This window comes from Phytophthora ramorum, assembly GCF_020800215.1.
Source record: "Phytophthora ramorum isolate Pr-102 chromosome Unknown Phyram_PR-102_s0007, whole genome shotgun sequence".
NCBI lineage: Eukaryota > Oomycota > Peronosporomycetes > Peronosporales > Peronosporaceae > Phytophthora > Phytophthora ramorum.
In genome coordinates this window covers 1,287,250-1,303,932 of record NW_027150653.1, presented here as the reverse complement: position 1 = coordinate 1,303,932, position 16,683 = coordinate 1,287,250, and the positions used below count along the sequence as shown (strand labels likewise).

At 55.2% G+C, this 16,683-nt stretch overlaps 8 protein-coding genes across 8 annotated transcripts; 4 read left to right on the top strand and 4 right to left on the bottom strand.

Annotated features, from left to right (window-relative positions):
* Positions 1–11: 11 nt before the first annotated feature.
* On the bottom strand, positions 12–3,377 carry KRP23_8389 (Serine/threonine-protein kinase TNNI3K; the record flags this gene model as incomplete). The annotated part of the gene is made up of 1 exon (XM_067893822.1): positions 12–3,377. The coding sequence occupies one exon, from the start codon at positions 3,375–3,377 to the stop codon at positions 12–14; it is 3,366 nt and encodes a 1,121-aa protein (XP_067743316.1).
* Positions 3,378–4,021: 644 nt separating this feature from the next.
* On the top strand, positions 4,022–5,728 carry KRP23_8388 (putative hexose phosphate transport protein; the record flags this gene model as incomplete). The annotated part of the gene is made up of 3 exons (XM_067893821.1): positions 4,022–4,134; positions 4,203–4,337; positions 4,402–5,728. The coding sequence occupies 3 exons, from the start codon at positions 4,022–4,024 to the stop codon at positions 5,726–5,728; spliced, it is 1,575 nt and encodes a 524-aa protein (XP_067743315.1).
* Positions 5,729–6,204: 476 nt separating this feature from the next.
* Positions 6,205–6,913, top strand: KRP23_8387 (uncharacterized protein; the record flags this gene model as incomplete). The annotated part of the gene is made up of 3 exons (XM_067893820.1): positions 6,205–6,267; positions 6,344–6,471; positions 6,556–6,913. The coding sequence occupies 3 exons, from the start codon at positions 6,205–6,207 to the stop codon at positions 6,911–6,913; spliced, it is 549 nt and encodes a 182-aa protein (XP_067743314.1).
* Positions 6,914–7,148: 235 nt separating this feature from the next.
* Positions 7,149–7,820, top strand: KRP23_8386 (uncharacterized protein; the record flags this gene model as incomplete). The annotated part of the gene is made up of 1 exon (XM_067893819.1): positions 7,149–7,820. One exon carries the CDS (start codon positions 7,149–7,151, stop codon positions 7,818–7,820), a length of 672 nt encoding a protein of 223 aa, XP_067743313.1.
* A 134-nt stretch (positions 7,821–7,954) lies between these two features.
* On the top strand, positions 7,955–8,622 carry KRP23_8385 (Rieske domain-containing protein; the record flags this gene model as incomplete). Its single annotated transcript, XM_067893818.1, has 3 exons — positions 7,955–8,108; positions 8,175–8,438; positions 8,522–8,622. 3 exons carry the CDS (start codon positions 7,955–7,957, stop codon positions 8,620–8,622), a joined length of 519 nt encoding a protein of 172 aa, XP_067743312.1.
* A 108-nt stretch (positions 8,623–8,730) lies between these two features.
* Positions 8,731–11,746, bottom strand: KRP23_8384 (uncharacterized protein; the record flags this gene model as incomplete). Its single annotated transcript, XM_067893817.1, has 5 exons — positions 8,731–9,954; positions 10,016–11,074; positions 11,142–11,255; positions 11,331–11,602; positions 11,680–11,746. The coding sequence occupies 5 exons, from the start codon at positions 11,744–11,746 to the stop codon at positions 8,731–8,733; spliced, it is 2,736 nt and encodes a 911-aa protein (XP_067743311.1).
* Positions 11,747–12,371: 625 nt separating this feature from the next.
* Positions 12,372–13,136, bottom strand: KRP23_8383 (uncharacterized protein; the record flags this gene model as incomplete). The annotated part of the gene is made up of 1 exon (XM_067893816.1): positions 12,372–13,136. The coding sequence occupies one exon, from the start codon at positions 13,134–13,136 to the stop codon at positions 12,372–12,374; it is 765 nt and encodes a 254-aa protein (XP_067743310.1).
* Positions 13,137–15,491: 2,355 nt separating this feature from the next.
* On the bottom strand, positions 15,492–16,286 carry KRP23_8382 (uncharacterized protein; the record flags this gene model as incomplete). The annotated part of the gene is made up of 1 exon (XM_067893815.1): positions 15,492–16,286. The coding sequence occupies one exon, from the start codon at positions 16,284–16,286 to the stop codon at positions 15,492–15,494; it is 795 nt and encodes a 264-aa protein (XP_067743309.1).
* Positions 16,287–16,683: the final 397 nt, after the last annotated feature.

The window sequence follows — 16,683 nt, the reverse complement described above, 5'->3', positions numbered from 1 at the left end:
AGTTGCACAACCTAAATTCCGAATTGGTTCCCAAAAGTAAAATCTTGGACAAGAAAGTAGGCGTCGCACAACTTGGCCAAAGTTCGATTCAACGCATAGCACCGCATCGTCGTCTCAGCCAACGCGACGAGGTTTCCCTTCGTGTCTTCCAACTCCGTCGTGGATACATCAGCGTCAGCAACCAGTGAACAGAAGGCAGCACGACACTCAGCATCGGAGCTGCCATCGATCTGTCTGTGCACCTGCTCAAGGCGATCCCACAAGCAGGCGTACAGCGAAAGCACTGCATCACGTTGTCCTGGGACGTCTCGCAGTCGGACCACTAGTCTCCGGGCCTTAGCAATCGTTTCGGGTACACATTTCAAATTCACCGAGTTCGTCGGAGTGTTGTCGGCGCGGTCAGCATGTTGGTTGTTGGTTGTTGCCAGCTTTGCTAGCTCGTCCACCACAGTCGATATCTTGATCCGGTCCTTTGGGTTAAAGGCACACATTCGCTTGACTAGCTCCCACTGATTGTCCTTGCAGGCCTTAGGCTGTGCTGGCAACCTGCCCTTTGTTGCGTGCGACTTCACCACGAAGTTACCTTGATTCCCCCATGGCAGGCACGGTTGCGTAGTATTCCCTGAGTTGACTGCCTCCACAACTCGCAGAGCTTCCACAATGCACATACCCAGAGAGTAAATGTCCGACGCAGAGGTGGGTCGCGTGCTAGCACCGAAGCACTCTGGGGCCACCCAATGCAACGCAGCTGATACCAGGGGTGTAGCCTCATCGCTCGCGACAGAACTCAAGCCAAAGTCCGTCACCTTCGCTTTCATGTCGGTACCGATCACGATGTTGTTGCCTTTCAGATCGCCATGCACCACATTGCGAGCGTGAAGATACTGCACACCCAGCGCTGCCTCCAGCAACTTCGTCCACAATTCGTCCGGATATTTTCGCAGATATCTGACTAAGGTCCCGTTCGTAGCGTACTCACAGACGAAGAATGGCCTCCCGACATGACAGGCGCCAAATAGCCGAACGACGTGGGGATGGCTAAGTCCGAACCAAATGTCGACTTCGCGGCGGAACATCGCCAGAGCTTCTGCTCTCTTGGCACTGTCCAGTTGAGCTTGCGAAGCTGTGGGGTCCATTGATGCCGACAAACTCGAGTACGAGTCGTAGGAGAAAGGGCCATCGCTGTCGTGCGAGCCAGCCACGGCCACTTGTTTCACTACCACATCCGAGTCCAGCCACTTTGCTAGGTACACGCTTCCGAAGCCACCTGCACCCAGACAATTCCACTCGTCGACGATCAACTCGTACCAGGGAATGAACCATTCTGGTGTGAGTTCTGGCAAACCTTCAGTCTCCAACTTGCTGCCAATGTCCTCGCACGTCTTCTTCATGGCGTTCAGCTGATCAAGGGAATATTTACCAAGAGGATTCTTCATCTCTGCCTTCAACGTTCTCAAAACTGTCGACCGTTCTTCCGCCGACTTCAAATCGCTCAACAGGAGGAAAGTGTCCGACACGCCGGACACGAACCACTCAATTTGGTCGCTGCGCTGTTGCTGCCATCGCGCTTGTCTCTCTTTCGCTGCATCCGCCCCCTCACCCAATGATGCCAAGAGCGCGTTGATGCGCCAATGCAGCGCGTACAAACTGGTGGTGGTGGCACGCGTTGATGACAGCCGCATAAGTTGAGCTTGTTCAGGCGACAACTTGATCGTCTGGTAAAACTCGGCGACCAGGGCATCAAATCGCGCGAGTACTGTCGGGTGATGCGCTGTAGCTCGCAGACGTTCGTGCACGACCTTAATGTCCTCAAATGTTTGGCGATATTGCACGTTGTCGCACTTCTGCATCTTGGATTGAACCTTCAGCCACAGTTCTTTCAGCCTGCCCAACTCGTAATCATCAACGGAGGTTGCAGGCTCTTGGTCTGGCTGGACGGTGCTAGAGCTCTCTTGAATAGCCAGACGCTCGAGCTCGTAGACAATAGACGTCAAACTGGAGCGTTTGCGGGGATCTTGGCAGCACATGCGCCAAACTACCTCCCGCGCATCGCCAACAAGGCAATCGGGGGTGCTCGGAGCGTCAACGTTCGTCTCGGGAGACCAATAGGCTTTAGCGGACCTTGCTGAATATTCGGTTAAGTTTGCCCACGGCAATTTTCCGGTCGCAGCTTCCAGAATGCACATTCCTAGAGAATAGACATCCGACTCGCACGATGGCTGCTTCCCTTCCAGCACCTCGGGCGCTTGCCAGCGCATCGACCCAACAACGCTTGAAGAAGCAAGATTGGGTCTCTTGCTCGAGCCACTTAACCCAAAATTCGCCAGCTTCGTCAGACCATCACTGCCGATCAAAACGGTACTGCAGCGAAGATCGCCATGCACGATACCCCGTTCGTGCAGATACTCGAGACCTAGCGCCGCCTCGTGCAGATACTTCCAAATAATCGGCTTCTCCTCCGAAGACAAGTTAATATGCTCGAGAAGTGACCCATTGCTGGCATACTCACACACGAAAAGCTTCAGATGCGGGCCAGCGTCGCACGCGCCGTACATTTTGGTCACGTTGGGATGCCGCAATTGCTGCCACAGACGCACTTCATCCTCGAAGGCGACGTGGGAGGCCTCTGGAACGAACAGCTTCACCACCGCGTCGGCATCGAGCCACTTGACACGAAAATCACCTCCAATATTACCGTTGAGCGAGTACCGGACCAGCTCGATTTCGAATGGAGAGATGGAGTAGCTTGACAAGACTTCGGTCGGCAGATTGACACAATCGGCGGCTGCTGTCGTATCTCGTTGAGCGGCAGGCAGGAGAAATGGCGTGAGTATGCGCTGAATGTCACGGTACCCACGGTCCGCTGCAATTCGGAGAGCAGTTTTTCCGTCTCTCGCCTGCGTATTCACATCGGCTCCACATTCTTCAGCAAGATACCGGACGAGGTCAATGTTTTTGTTGAAAGCCGCGAGCATCAAGGCTGAATATCCATCGTTGTTCGTGATATTCACGTTAGCGCGGCACTTTTCAGCGAGGAATCGCGCGAGCTCAATGCGATTGTCCTGAGCGGCCCACAGGAGCGCCGAGTACCCGTCTTTCTGCTGGATATCGACCTGAGCGCCGCATTCTTGAGCGAGATACTGGACAAGCTCAATGTCGTCGTTCAGAGCGGCCCACATGAGCGCCGTGTACCCGTCACTGAAAATGGCATTCACATCGACGCCACAATGCTCGGCGAGGAACCGCACCACCTCCAATTGGCTTTCTTCTGCAGCCTCCCTCAAAGCGTCTTGAGTATCGACGTCTGCGCCTTGCTGCACCAACTGCCTCATCCTCGCGACGTCTCCCACCCCCGCAGCTTGAGTGAAGTCGTCCATCTTGTCGAAATGGAGACTGCGCCTGATTCAGGACCACGGGAAGGAACGTGTGGTCCTGAATCACCCGCAGAGGTAAACGAGGCACCTTGTGAAGAAGAAGGCGTTGGCGTGAATCCGAGTCAACATCTTGACTGTGGTTGACGCGGTTGGCGAATATCGACACCAACCGCCTCGTCAACAATCCTCCGATGGACTCGGTGCGTTCCAAGTACTGTCGTCTAGCTGAACTAGTCGTCGTAGAGATCAAGCTCTCTGGCACGACCACGCGTATGGTGTACTAGTACAGTACTGCCCCAACGCGACGGTGTATCTTTTGGTGAGTCAGCCGCAACTGATTGGCAGCCCAAGAGGTTCCGAATTCCGTTCGTCTCCATGTGACGTCACTGCCACGTGATGGGCTCTCGTCCGTTACGACTACATGTACTAGCCTCCATTTGCACTCCTCTCCAATGCTTCACCATGAGTCAATGCAGGCGTCAATGTGCGGGCAGGAGGTACACGAATGCTCCTGACGAATGCTCCTGACGAATGCTCATGACGCAGCTCGACGCGACCACTTGTCCCGCCTGCACATCTCCATCAGCGACACGGAGGGACGCACTTGCTCAGTCTCCGATCCGCCTCAAGCCAATCAACTGAGCGTCATGAACGTGGAGACCGCCACCTCGCTGCTGATCCTCGTGTTCGTCGTCTGCGGCGCCTACTACGACGTGGAGCTGAGTCCCGAGGGACGAGCGCTGCACTCGCGCGGCTACCGGTAGTCCAGGCAAACAAGCACTAGAGTACGCGCAATCTGTCGACCATTGACGCTCTCTTGTGCCTTAGATGGCGACGACTGCAGAACTGGTTCCCCATGGGCGTCGCCTACGCTGCCTTCTACATGGCCAGATACAACGTGGCAGCGGGCAACGTCTCGGCTGTCCGTGACTCGCTCGGCTTCTCGTCTGCCTACATGGGCTGGTAAACTACAGAAGCTGCTCAATTCCTTGTGGCTGATACACTGACATTGCCTACTGTGTGCCAGGGTCCTCTCTGCTGGCTCGTGGGCTTATGCCATTACTGGGCCTTTCACGGGGCAGATGACGGACCGCATCGGAGGCAAGCACGGCATGCTCGTCGCGTGTCTGGGGGCGGCGCTGTGCAACCTGTCGCTGGGCGTGCTCTTCCTCTGCAGCGCGCCTTTCGCCGTGGAGCAGGCGCTTTTCGTCGTGCTGTACGCTTCAAATGTGCTCGTGCAGGGCTTTGGGACGAGCGCCGTAGTCAAGATCAACGCGGCGTGGTATGCTCCGAGTGAGCGTGGCATCTTCGCCGGCGTCTTCAACATCATGCTGACGAGCGGCTACTACTTGTCGCTGGGCACGGGGAGCAGCATTATCGGGACGCTGGGCTGGGCGTACGTGTTTGCGATCCCAGGCGCGGTGCTGTTCGTCATGGCGCTCGTCATTTCCTGCTACGTGAAAAATTCTCCAGCCGATACGCACAATTTTTTTGACGAGGTGCTGCCTACCACTCAGCGGACACCGGATAACGAGGAAACCGAGTTTAATCTGACACCGAAGCAGCAAATGCAGCAGCTCCTGCGCAACTACACCTTCCTCGGGTATCTCGGCGCCGTCTTCTTCCTCTGCTGGGCTCGCGATGGATTTCTCAACTGGTTCCTCTCCTTCTTCGACGCTGTGCGCGAGAGCCCACTCACCTCCAGCGACACGGCGATCATCGGCGGTGCGTGGACCATGGGAGGTTTTGTCGGGGGCATCCTGTGCGGCTGGCTGAGCGACGTGATCTTCCGGTCGGACCGGGTGATGCCCATTTTCATCTTCTCACTGCTGCAAGCTGTCGTCCTGGGCGTGATTTATCTCGTGAGCGCGACTTGCAGCGTGGGGGTACTGGGAGCTCTCATTTTCCTGTCCAGTGTCTTCTTGCTGGGAAACTACACGCTGCTAAGCTATACGGTGCCGTCAGATCTATCGCAGGACATCGCTGCTGGTGCCGCGGGCGTCATGACGGCTGTGGGCTACTTCTCGACGGGGTTGTCGGGTGCTTTTATGGGCAACGTCGTTGGCAATGGAGGCTATGGGGTGTGGGCGGGTTCTCTCATGGTGGCGTCGGTGCTGGCAGGCGTCTTTACGATGCTGGGGTCGTACTTCTCGGAAGGAGGCATGATGATGTCCAAGGAGCAAGCGGCAGGCACGCCACTGCCAGGAGAGTTTGAAGAGACGACACCGCTTTCGCTCGTCAGTCTGGGCAGCCGCCGCGCTTCAATCGTTCAGCTCAACGGCGACTTCATCATGTCGCCCATGCCGCTTCGTCGCAAGTCTCTACTTCAGCAGGGCGAAGCAGCATCTTTTTAACTCGAGTTGTACGGGCAATTCAGGCAACAGAACTCGACAACCGCTAAAAGTTACAAGCCGCTGGCCGTCGAAATGAGGCACTAAAATGCAGCAGCGCTACCAACTGCAGCTCGACATGTATCTCTTTGTGGTTCTGTTTCAACCGTTCACTGAAATTCCGGTGTGCGATGAAAACTTCAACTGCGACCAAGAATATCGCCACGCTTCTCGGTGTGCGAGCCTAGTCCCAGGCCCGGGGATTGGTTCCCGTGCAGGGTGGGAAAGCTTTGTCGAATCCAACGGTCTTACTGCGTATCTGTGGTAGTAGTGAGTCCTACTGAAAATAGTCCTTATGACGCCTAACTTTTCATTCCAGCTCGACGCTCATTCTCGAATCACTCGTGTTCTTCATCAGCTGAGAAACACACCAGGAATGAGCGCTCAGGTGGTCACACCGTTGCTGATCGTCGCATTTGCCGCCTGTGGTGTCCTCTACGATGTCCAGCTGGGTCCTCAAGGGAAATCACGGCACTCGCGCGCCTACCGGTAAGCACTACTATGTCAGGGAACGTTTTCTGTGATTTCAACACGAAGTGTTGTTGATCTTGGTTGGTGTTTGGCTTGGCGTGGTTTTAGGTACTGCAGAACTGGTTCCCAATGGGTATCGCGTACGCAGCATTCTACACGGCTAGATACAATGTTGCTGCTGGTAACGTCTCAGCTGTGCGAGATCAACCAGGCTTCTCTTCGGCGTACATGGGCTGGTACGTCGCATTCCCTGTCGGTGGTAGTATTTTCCGAGTCGATCCGAACGAATAACGTGTATCTCCTCGCTGCTTCTTGCGCAGGGCCTTGGCCGCTGGATCTTGGGCTTATGCCATTACTGGGCCCTTTACAGGTCAGATCACCGATCGCAAGAAAGACATGGTTGCTGCGTGTCTAGGGGCGGCAATTTGCAACCTTTTACTCGGCGTGCTTTTCCTCGGTCGTGCACCGCTGGCGGCTCAACAAGTGCTGTTCATCGTGCTGCACGCATCCAACATGTTAGTACAAGGCTTCGGCACTAGCGCCGTCGTCAAGATGAACGCAGCGTGGTATGCTCCGAGTGAGCGTGGCTTGTTCGCAGGCCTCTTCAAGATCATGTTGACGAGTGGGTACTACTTGACGCTGGGCACCGGTAGCAGTATTATTGGGTCACTTGGTTGAGCGTACATGTTTTTTTTATCCCTGGTGCGGTGATTTTCGATATGGCGCTCGTCATTTCACGCTACGTCAAACCTCGCCTGGCGGTGCGCACAACTTCACTGCCAAGCAACTGGTTTTGACTTCTCCACAGCGAAAGCTAGAAGATACAACAAACGTGACGAAAGACGCTACTTCGTCGCCGTCAGATGACCAAGTAGACGAGGAAACCGAGTTTAATCTGACACCGAAGCAGCAAATGCAGCAGCTCCTGCGCAACTACACCTTCCTCGGGTATCTCGGCGCCGTCTTCTTCCTCTGCTGGGCTCGCGATGGATTTCTCAACTGGTTCCTCTCCTTCTTCGACGCTGTGCGCGAGAGCCCACTCACCTCCAGCGACACGGCGATCATCGGCGGTGCGTGGACCATGGGAGGTTTTGTCGGGGGCATCCTGTGCGGCTGGCTGAGCGACGTGATCTTCCGGTCGGACCGGGTGATGCCCATTTTCATCTTCTCACTGCTGCAAGCTGTCGTCCTGGGCGTGATTTATCTCGTGAGCGCGACTTGCAGCGTGGGGGTACTGGGAGCTCTCATTTTCCTGTCCAGTGTCTTCTTGCTGGGAAACTACACGCTTCTGAGCTACACCGTTCCCTCTGATCTTCCTCGCGATATCGCAGCAGGAGCTGCAGGTATCATGACGGCAGTAGGCTACTTTTTAACAGGACTGTCAGGTGCCATGATGGGAAGTATCATCGACGGAGCGGTATGGGCGGCGTCGCTGATGGTCGCGTCCGTGCTAGCCGGCGTGTTGACCAAGCTAGGATCGTACTTCTCGACCAAGAAGCCACAGCACTATGTCGTCATAGCCCCACTGCCACCCAAAGAAGAAGAACGCATGCCACTAGCTCCCTGCAGCTCAGTAGCTCAATAGCTCAATACATGTAGCCCAAAAGTAAACTTCAACTGGGACTAATCACCAATCGGGCGTAATCCTACGTACAGTATCTCTCCTTTTAATTACTTCTCTAGATTTGAGGGTTCTGATAGCAAAACGAGGGGCTGGCGATGTCTGCGGAGCTGCTGACGTACGAGTTTGTGTGCACGCTTTCGGAGCTGCCGTCCGGATCCAAGCGATGCATGGAGCTGCCGACTTCGCATCGCAGCGTCATGCTGCTCAACATCCGAGGACAAGTTTTCTGCATGGACCAAGCCTGCTACCGTGCGTCTAAACGAAAGGGGGGTATCCGCGTTCTGGTGGTGGTGCTCATTATCGTTTTGTCTGCAGATCACGGTGGGCCTTTGGTGAATGGGGACATTGAGGAAATGGGCGGCAAGACGACTATAAAGTGTCCGTGGCACGCCTACCACATCGCAGTGGAGACGGGTGAGGGGCTCTACAAAGGCGTGGATATGGCCATGACCCCATCCGGGAAACTGCAGCCATCCTCGCCCAGACTCAAGTCGAAGGGCGTAAAACAACGCACACACTTTGTGGAGATACGCAACGATGGCCAGGACGTCTACGTCGCCGACTCCTCTGTCATACCAGGTACAAATATCCAAGAAATGGCAAGAATCAATCGGCTAATCGTTAACCATTTTTTCCAAAATGTCGTGCTGCCTATTCTTTAGGTGCTGCCATGATCGAGTCCGATGTGTACGCGTTCCGCACCGCCAACATCCCGGAGGCCGCGAAGAAGGGCGAGGTGCGGATCCACTCGCGCTTCGAATAGCCAGCAATCAAAGACCATCCGCTGCCAAGTGCCAGCAGGGTGCTTTTTAATTTATTGCCTTTTTCTCTGCTCGTCCGTGAATTTGCGCGCTTCGAGGTCGTTCGTTGCTCAGAGGAGCGACTTGGTTACGATGCGTGCGGCCTCGGCACGTACGAACAGCTTCGGGCGAATGTACGGCTTCTGGCTGAGCAGCCAGTAGTTGGCGTCCTCCATGGTCACTTGGTTGTCGATGTCGCGCGGGGCGAACTTGGCTGAGATGCTCTCGTTGACGCGACCGTCCACTTTCAGCACGCCTCCTTTGTCCTGTTGCAGCAGACGCTCCTTCAAGTCCTTCACCGCCAGCTCCTCGACGTCCATCTCCGCCTCGTCCCGCTCGTCCTGGTTCAACTTGCTGCGGTCGACCTTCTTGCGCTTCTTCGCGCGCTCCTTCTCGATCTGTTCCTCGCGCTTCGCATCTTCCAACAGCTGAGCGCGCAGCGATAGGTCCTCCTGCCGTAACTTCGTGAACGAGTCTTCGCAACTCACGCGCAAGATATCTGTCGCTGTGAGCTCCATGTGGCTTCCTGGCCGTCCGTCCATTCTGGCTCCTACCCTGTGAGCCTTTTGCAACGCCTCGAGCGACTTGGCTTGCGAGTCGCCGCGCTGTTTGGAGACCTCCACCATTTCCTCGATCGCTTGCTTCAAGTACTCGTGGAGAGCGTAAGCCATCACCTCGCTTGTATGTCCTCCCAGCTCAACTCCGGATCGTCGCCCGACCTCGCGCATTTGGGTGCGTAGTGTCTCGGAATTAAATAAGTCTTTCTCCACCCACTCTTCTTTCTGGCACGGCAGCTGTTCCGCCATGCGCACACGCCGGACACCTCCCTCCATCATGATCCGCCGCTCCGAGCCCAGCTCAATGTTAGTGTGCGTGAGCACATCGGCCTCTCTCCGAATATCCGCCACGCTTGCTTGAGCAAGTTCTTGGCTAACCAGGTCCGACGCAGCAGCGCTTAGAGCTGCAACCTCAGCCGTCGACCTGCCTCGGCTGGTAGAATTAGTGCGTGGCTTCTTCAAAGGAGAACGCGGCGTAGGCGATACGGCACTGCTTCCGCGCTTGTTGAACCCTCCAGAAGGTGACGAGGACACAGCCGAACCTAGGGTCGTAGTGTTTACAGAGGGTGCGATTGCTGTCTTCACGGAATGAGGGGATGGCGTTGGAGTAGCACCTGTCGGTGCCGTCGTCAGGATAGGGAGTAATCCAATCTTGCACATGGGGCAATTGCCTGTGTTGTTTTTCGCTACGCACGTCTTGTAGTGTCCATACACTTGTTTGTACGTATTGGCACGCGCCTATCATTACGTGAATATCGTTAGAGCTACAAGCATCTCGTATAGCAAACAAACTACGTACCGGTGGGTTCGATGAGTTCATCTGCTGCATGATAGTCTTCGACTCTGCGCATTCTTCGCCAACAGGACAAGCGCTGGTGGTACACTTCTCCACGTGAAGAATCAACTGCAGCAGACGGCCATACTCCTGTGTCATGTTGGCAGTAACATTCTTCTGTGGTGCAACTGGTGCGGAAGCTGCTGTGGTGGTCGATACCATCGAAGGACCAGGGGATGAAGAACTATTTGTCCTGGAAAGCGAACCTTTTCGCTTCGGGAGTTGGATAGGAGCCCCTCGACCAGCAGCGCTCTTGGGAGACTTCGCTTTCGCAAGTTTTTTTGCTTTGTTCACAGCGGAAGAAAGAGGTGTGTTGTCATCGTCGTCATCACTGCCCATGCCGCCCAGTTTTCTGCCAGCTGCTTTCGCCTTCGCTGCTAAAGATGCTTGGTTCTGAGCGTACGTACGTCTCAAGCCATCACAAAACGGGATGGAGCAGTGTTCTGTAATCCCAACAGCGCACTCCTTCGCGTGGTACTTCACCAGTCCTTTCAACTGTTCGCAGTGCGAGCACCCGTTTGCGCCTCCGCACGACAAACTGTGTTTGAATACGCGGCGGACATCGTCGCACTTCTTCACTTGGCACATACCGTGGGCCAGCGAGCACGTGGCCGCATGAGACAGCAGCCGCTTTGCGAACATGATCTTCTCCAGAGCCTCATTTCTCGACTGAGCAACAGCTGACGACGAGTTTGGCGATGAAGCAGTCGTCGCTGCGCCACTTGTGGTCGCCAATGGCTCCGATTTCACTCCAGGCATTGCAACCTTCGCTGGTGACGTGCTAACAATTCCAGGCGGCGGCAAGATCGGTGGTGGTAGTGCTGCTGCAATCGACGCAGGCATCGCTACCGGGGTCGCAACTGCAAGCGTAGGCGGTGCAGCAGCAATCGGTCGCGTGTTGGGTGCAATAGCCGTTGGCTTAGGCGACGCAGTGGTCGTCGAAAGTGGTCTCCCCATCCCTCCAGGCGACGTGGATGTCAGCCCAACTACTCCGGGCTCCGGCTTTACTCCACTAAAAGCTCCCTAGACATTAACAAAAAGTCAGCTCCAAGAGTGCCATAATCCCTATCTTCACAAGTAGACGCCTCACCGGCGTATTGGCCGTGGGGAAGGTCCTGGTCAAGTCCATCTTCTGGATGACACTGGAGAAGATCGCGTCGCCCGCAATCCGCTTGATAATGTCCACAATAGACTTGATGTCATTCTACCCACCACAAAAACCCTGTCAGTATCTACATCTTGTCTTCTACAGCCCTCAGACGCTCAAAAAAAGACTCACTCCATTGCCCTTCCTCATTTCCGAGTGCAGCGTCGCGTACTGCTCCACGGGCAGCATCTGCTTCAGCAGGGCGAACATTTGCTGGAACATTTGCTGCCCCGAGCCAGGCGTCTGCTTCCCGGGCGTCGGCAGCTTCGGCTGCGGCTGCGGGCGAATGGGAGACGGTGTGGGCAGTTTGGCCACCGGGGGCACAATTGCTGCGGGCGCTAATAGACCCCCCGGGGGAGTTACGGCCGCGGACAGCGGGAACGAGCGCATGGGCGCGGTGGAAGCTGCGTAGCGAGCCGTACAGACGTCGGTTAGCGGCGGGGGAGGTATGGGTAGATAGAGGAGGCGCAGGCTCACGTACTGGGCAGTTCATCTTCATCCCCGGAGTCGTCGCCGCCGTACAGCAGGTCGTCGATGGGCGCGCTCATTAATGCGGAGGCCTTCGCTCGTTCTCGTTCTTGGCAAAAGGAAAAGTGGGGGATGAAAAGAGCGGGGGTCGGGAAGTTGAGGTACCACACATAAAATTGTATATCCGGGTTTTAGTATCCGGATGGCTACCTTTTGAATTGACTTCAACTTGAAGGTTGGTCAGCTTTGACGCTCGTGTCGATGTCGGGAAGCACTCAAGTGGAGCAGCCACTGGCAGTAGCAAGGATTGTTTGTTCAGTGGCGTTCGGGCTGTTCGTCCACACGACATGATCACGTCGTTGCTATTATAGGAAGTACCGATACCACGAGTCGGTAGTGCTGTAGGCGAAACATCTTAAGTTAAATGTTTGTTAGTGTAGTGACTAGTTTAGCTGTAGATTTGGGGGTGGCCCAGGGACTACTCAAATGGGCGTAACTTTGCAGACATCCGTCTACGAGGACTGTGCAAACAATAAACCCATGCTAGATGACCAAATGTGGAACCAGACAGACAGGCTGAGCGACGCTGTGCTCTGGTTTAGGGTAAATACCAGGTAAAAAGCAGCGGCAAACACTAAATAGGAGAATGAATCTAAAGGTGTGTCGGTATTTTTCGAATAGGAAAACGCCTTGTCATCGCGGCCCTCACTCAGTAATAGTACTGGGGCGACTTTGTTTCCGTATGGCTGCTATTTCAGCGTTTTCAAACTTTTTGAAGTTGCCCGTCAGGTACAAATTCCACTGCGACGTAATCCACTTGCCATCGTCGCCCTTCGCAGCAATTTTCTTAAGAACAGCGCTCTTAAGCACAGGGTCCACGGCCATAGTGTTGAACAGAGCCTTCTGCTTAGCGTACCGCACGGCCTTATCATCCCTATTCCGCAGTGTCTTCATACTGAACAGGTCGTCAAGATTGAACAGGGATTGTTTCCGCATGGCTGCTATTTCAGCCTTATCAAACTTTTTGAAGTTGCCCGCCATGTACAAATTCCACTGCGACGTAATCCACGTGCCCTCGTCGCCCTTCGCAGCAATTTGCTTAAGAACAGCGCTCTTAACGTTAGGGTCCGCGGCCATTCTGCTGAACAGAGTCTGCTGCTTAGCTTCCCGCGTGGCCTTATGAATCATGTTCCGCAGTGTCTTCGTACTGAACACGTCGTCAAGCTTGAACACGTCGTCAAGCTTGAGCAGGTTCGTGCTTACACCTCTTTCCTCCTCCTCATCGCCTTCGGTCTCAAGCTCTTGCCCCCTCAAGCGCCTTTGACTCGCGCCATTCGTTTGGTCCGCACTGATCGAGTTTACTCCTAGGAAAGTTAGCTTGGACGTCTTCGTGTGGTCTGAGGTTGTGGTAGCTTCGCTGCTGGCGAGCATGGTGGCCGCAGCCACGAGCAGGATGTAGCAAATGCGCATCGTTGGGTTGGTTGGCAGACGAGAAGCAAATTGCGGACTGAAGAGGTCTCGAATGGGGCGGAGTTCCTATCTCCGCGGACAGCAAACTGGTCGAACCTGCCTGCCACCCACGAGAGTCTTGGAGAGGCCGTAAACGCCTGCGGTGGTTAGATAGTGCAAGTGCGTCATCAAAACTTGAGCAGTTGGTATCCGATACTTCCGTAAGTAAAGCCGGCGCCAGAGCACATCACAAGCTAAAAAGCGGAAGCATTTTTTGAACAGGCACTTCGCGACATTACACGTAGGGATCTTTGGGATCATTTACATTGTATCTCTCAAGTTCTCAAAAATCATCCGTTCATTTGACGTCAGGGAAGCTCCAGTGCCTATGCGAGGTGGCAGTCAATAGCGACGTCGCATGTGGACTCACCAAGAAATAGAGGGGGGGGGGGGGGGGGGGGGTTATGCTCAAGCAGTGAGCCATACTATAATACATGCGCTCCTCTGGTCATGCTCCGATGTCTAGAACGACACGATTACCTTTTCACATCTTCCTTCGGAGGTAAAATCCTCCTTACCATCGCTCGAGAGCGAACACATCTGCATTGGACTAGGAATCGGGTTCTAGACATAAGATCAGAATGACCGTCTTCGGCACTGACTTGTTCGCTGAATCTGCCGTCAACTTTTTTTTCTTGGCATTATAGCGCGTAGTGAAGTGGCACAAACTGGAGAGGAAACGCACTGAAGTTTGTAGTCACCGTTCCGAGTTCTACGACGCGTCGCGCCTTGATGTTCAACGGCGGACGCTCCTAGCGACGACGTTCTTCGTACTCGAGTTGAATCTCCGCACTCGTCTTGCCCGACGTCTCCGGCACCAAACTGAGTGCCATGCAGTAAAAGACCGCCAGCAGCGCCACGAACGGCAAATAGCTCAAGTCCTGCAGCGCGTCGGCCAGGTACGGGTACGACACCCCCACTACGAGGTTGCAAAGCCAGTTGATGCCGATACAGAGCGAAGACGCGTGCGCGCGAATCGCGTCTGGGAACATGTCGGCAGTCATCACCCACACGAGCGGACCCAGCGTCACGCCAAAGATGACCACGTACAAGGCCGTGAAGAGTACCGAGAGCGCAGCCACGTCCACGAGAAACGCCACCGTCATACCAACGGCCATGAGCAACATGCCTGCTAGTCCCCACAGGATCATGACGCGATTCCCAAATCGAACAGCTAAACAGCCCGTGAAGAATGCCGGCCAAATGTTGATAAAGTCGATGATAAGTGTGCCAACGCGAGGATCCGAGATGCCAGCATCCGCGAAAATACTACTCGAGTAGTAGAACACAGCATTGATACCCGAGAGTTGCTGCGAGCACGACAGCAAGATGGCTCCAGCTAACTGTCGGCGATACTTTGGGTCGAGCAGCGATTCCTCCACTTGCTTCGCGGTGATCAGGCCTTCCTCGTTGTCCTTGGGCGGTTCGAGCCACGCCAGCACGGAATCAACGTTTCCCTCGCCATAGAGTCGAGCGATCACGCGCTCAGCTTCTGCGCGCCGGTTCTTCATCAACAGCCAAGCAGGACTCTCTACACAAAGTGACGGAGCCAGCCCCAGAAACAACCCCGCCAGTACCAGCGGGAATCCAGCCAGGAACCGCCAGCCGGAGCTTGAGTTGGCGAAGAAGAAGGCAACGGCCGGCATCATGATGCCGAACGTCACGGAAATTTGCAGCCCCAGGCCCAAGACGTTGCGCAAGTGCGGAGGCGACAGCTCGCTCACATAGGCGCCGATTGTCCCCGTGGCGACACCCGAAGCGATGCCCGAGATGAGTCGGCCCGCTGCAAACGGCCAAATGGTCGAGACGCTCATTTGGACCACAGCCCCGACCGCGATGAAGCCGCAGTTGGCAATCAGCAGCTTCTTGCGGCCCCACAAATCGCTGCATCCCCCGCAAAGCAAACTCCCGAGCATGGCGCCGAAGATCCACGCGTTCACGGCGAAAGTCCATGCCAGCTTCGAGTGGCCGGGGAACATGAGGCACGTGCCGTCCGCAACGGGGCGAGCTTCGCACTCGGTGGCGTCGTTGAACTGGGCCAGATTGAGCTGCGACGTGGACCAGCCGCTCTGGAAAGGTTGGAGCAGGGACACGAGAACGCTCAAGTAGACGGCGGTCTTGGGCTTGACCGGACGAGTGGCTTGGGACATATTGGCGTGCTGGTTCGATCAAAACTGAGCGAGGTCCGAGACTTGGAGCTGGGACGTGGCGACACCATTCTCCTGTAGGTTACCCAACTCAAAGGCTTGCAGGTCTCATTAAGCAAACGTATTATGGAAATGCAGTGTGCCAACCACCGATCAACTACGCAGATGCCTACACCGATGAGAGGGAGTTGCGCGGACTTGACAGTTCTCCAGCGATTGGCGCTTCCTCGGGAGTGACTCGTCGTTTCTTGCTTCTTTTGTTGAGTTGAGAGAGTCGGTACTGGCCGACGCCATTGCACAAGATGATCGGCGGAAGCAGCCCAGGCAACACGAATCCAGGGCGTGAAGATGCGTCGTAGCCCCACATGTACCCAGTCATCACGAACTGGAGAAAGCAGCCGCAGCTCAAGAGGAGGAAAGTGGATCGCAAGTGCTTGGCGTCGTTGCGAAGGAAGACGATGTTTCCAAAGCAACCGACCACTTGTTTCTTGGCTTGTGAGTCCACATACACGGTGGGGTCGCAACGTCCCTCCTCAAAGGTGTCGCCATTATTCACGACGGTGGTCCTTGTATCGATGAATGTAAGCGGAAATTTGTCGTTCAAGTAGCGTGCGGCGCAAATACTCGACCACAATCTCTCGTTGCAAAAGTCACGACTCGTTTTCAGCACGCGCGACGTCCTGGTAACTCCGCAGATGTGGGCGGGTAAGGCGGTGATAGAGACCCACGTGAATACGCCGGTGATGACCTGCGAAGACACCTCACTCCAGTCGTCCTGGGCATCGCCGTCACCCACGTTTACGACGCCTGCTTTCACCACGAGTAAAAGCACAAGCGCGACGACGACCACAGCAACTAGCACTGCGTTGTATACTTGAGCCGCCAGCTTCCACTGCCCACGGTCGTACGTATCGCCGAGAATCGCTGCATCCGGCTCAGGTGCTCGATCGGGCTGGGTGGACATCACGGGGTCTTCGAATTCGCTGCCTTGGCGAAGGTAGCGTGCGCTTGAGCCAGCTTTTCTGGGAGTGAAGACATGCTGTTCGTGCACGCAGGAAATACCCAGAAGACCCGCCGTTGCAGAGTAACTTAAGTACCAGCCCTGGCTGTTCAACACCGCCAAAGCTGTTTGATTACCAGACCCCCACGCCAACAGAAACGTCCGAGCCATCATCACACTTTCCTGGGTCGTATGGATGGCTGCATCAACTGCAGGTGGCACACGCCTGTCGGGCGCCTTCTGGTCCCTTGCTCTGCAGTATCTGCTCTTACAGTCCTGCACGGCTGTTAGTGACGAGTACAGCGACACAAACTACGCATGACAAGAGTGCTGAGCTTTACAAGGTTGTCTTTGACGTCTG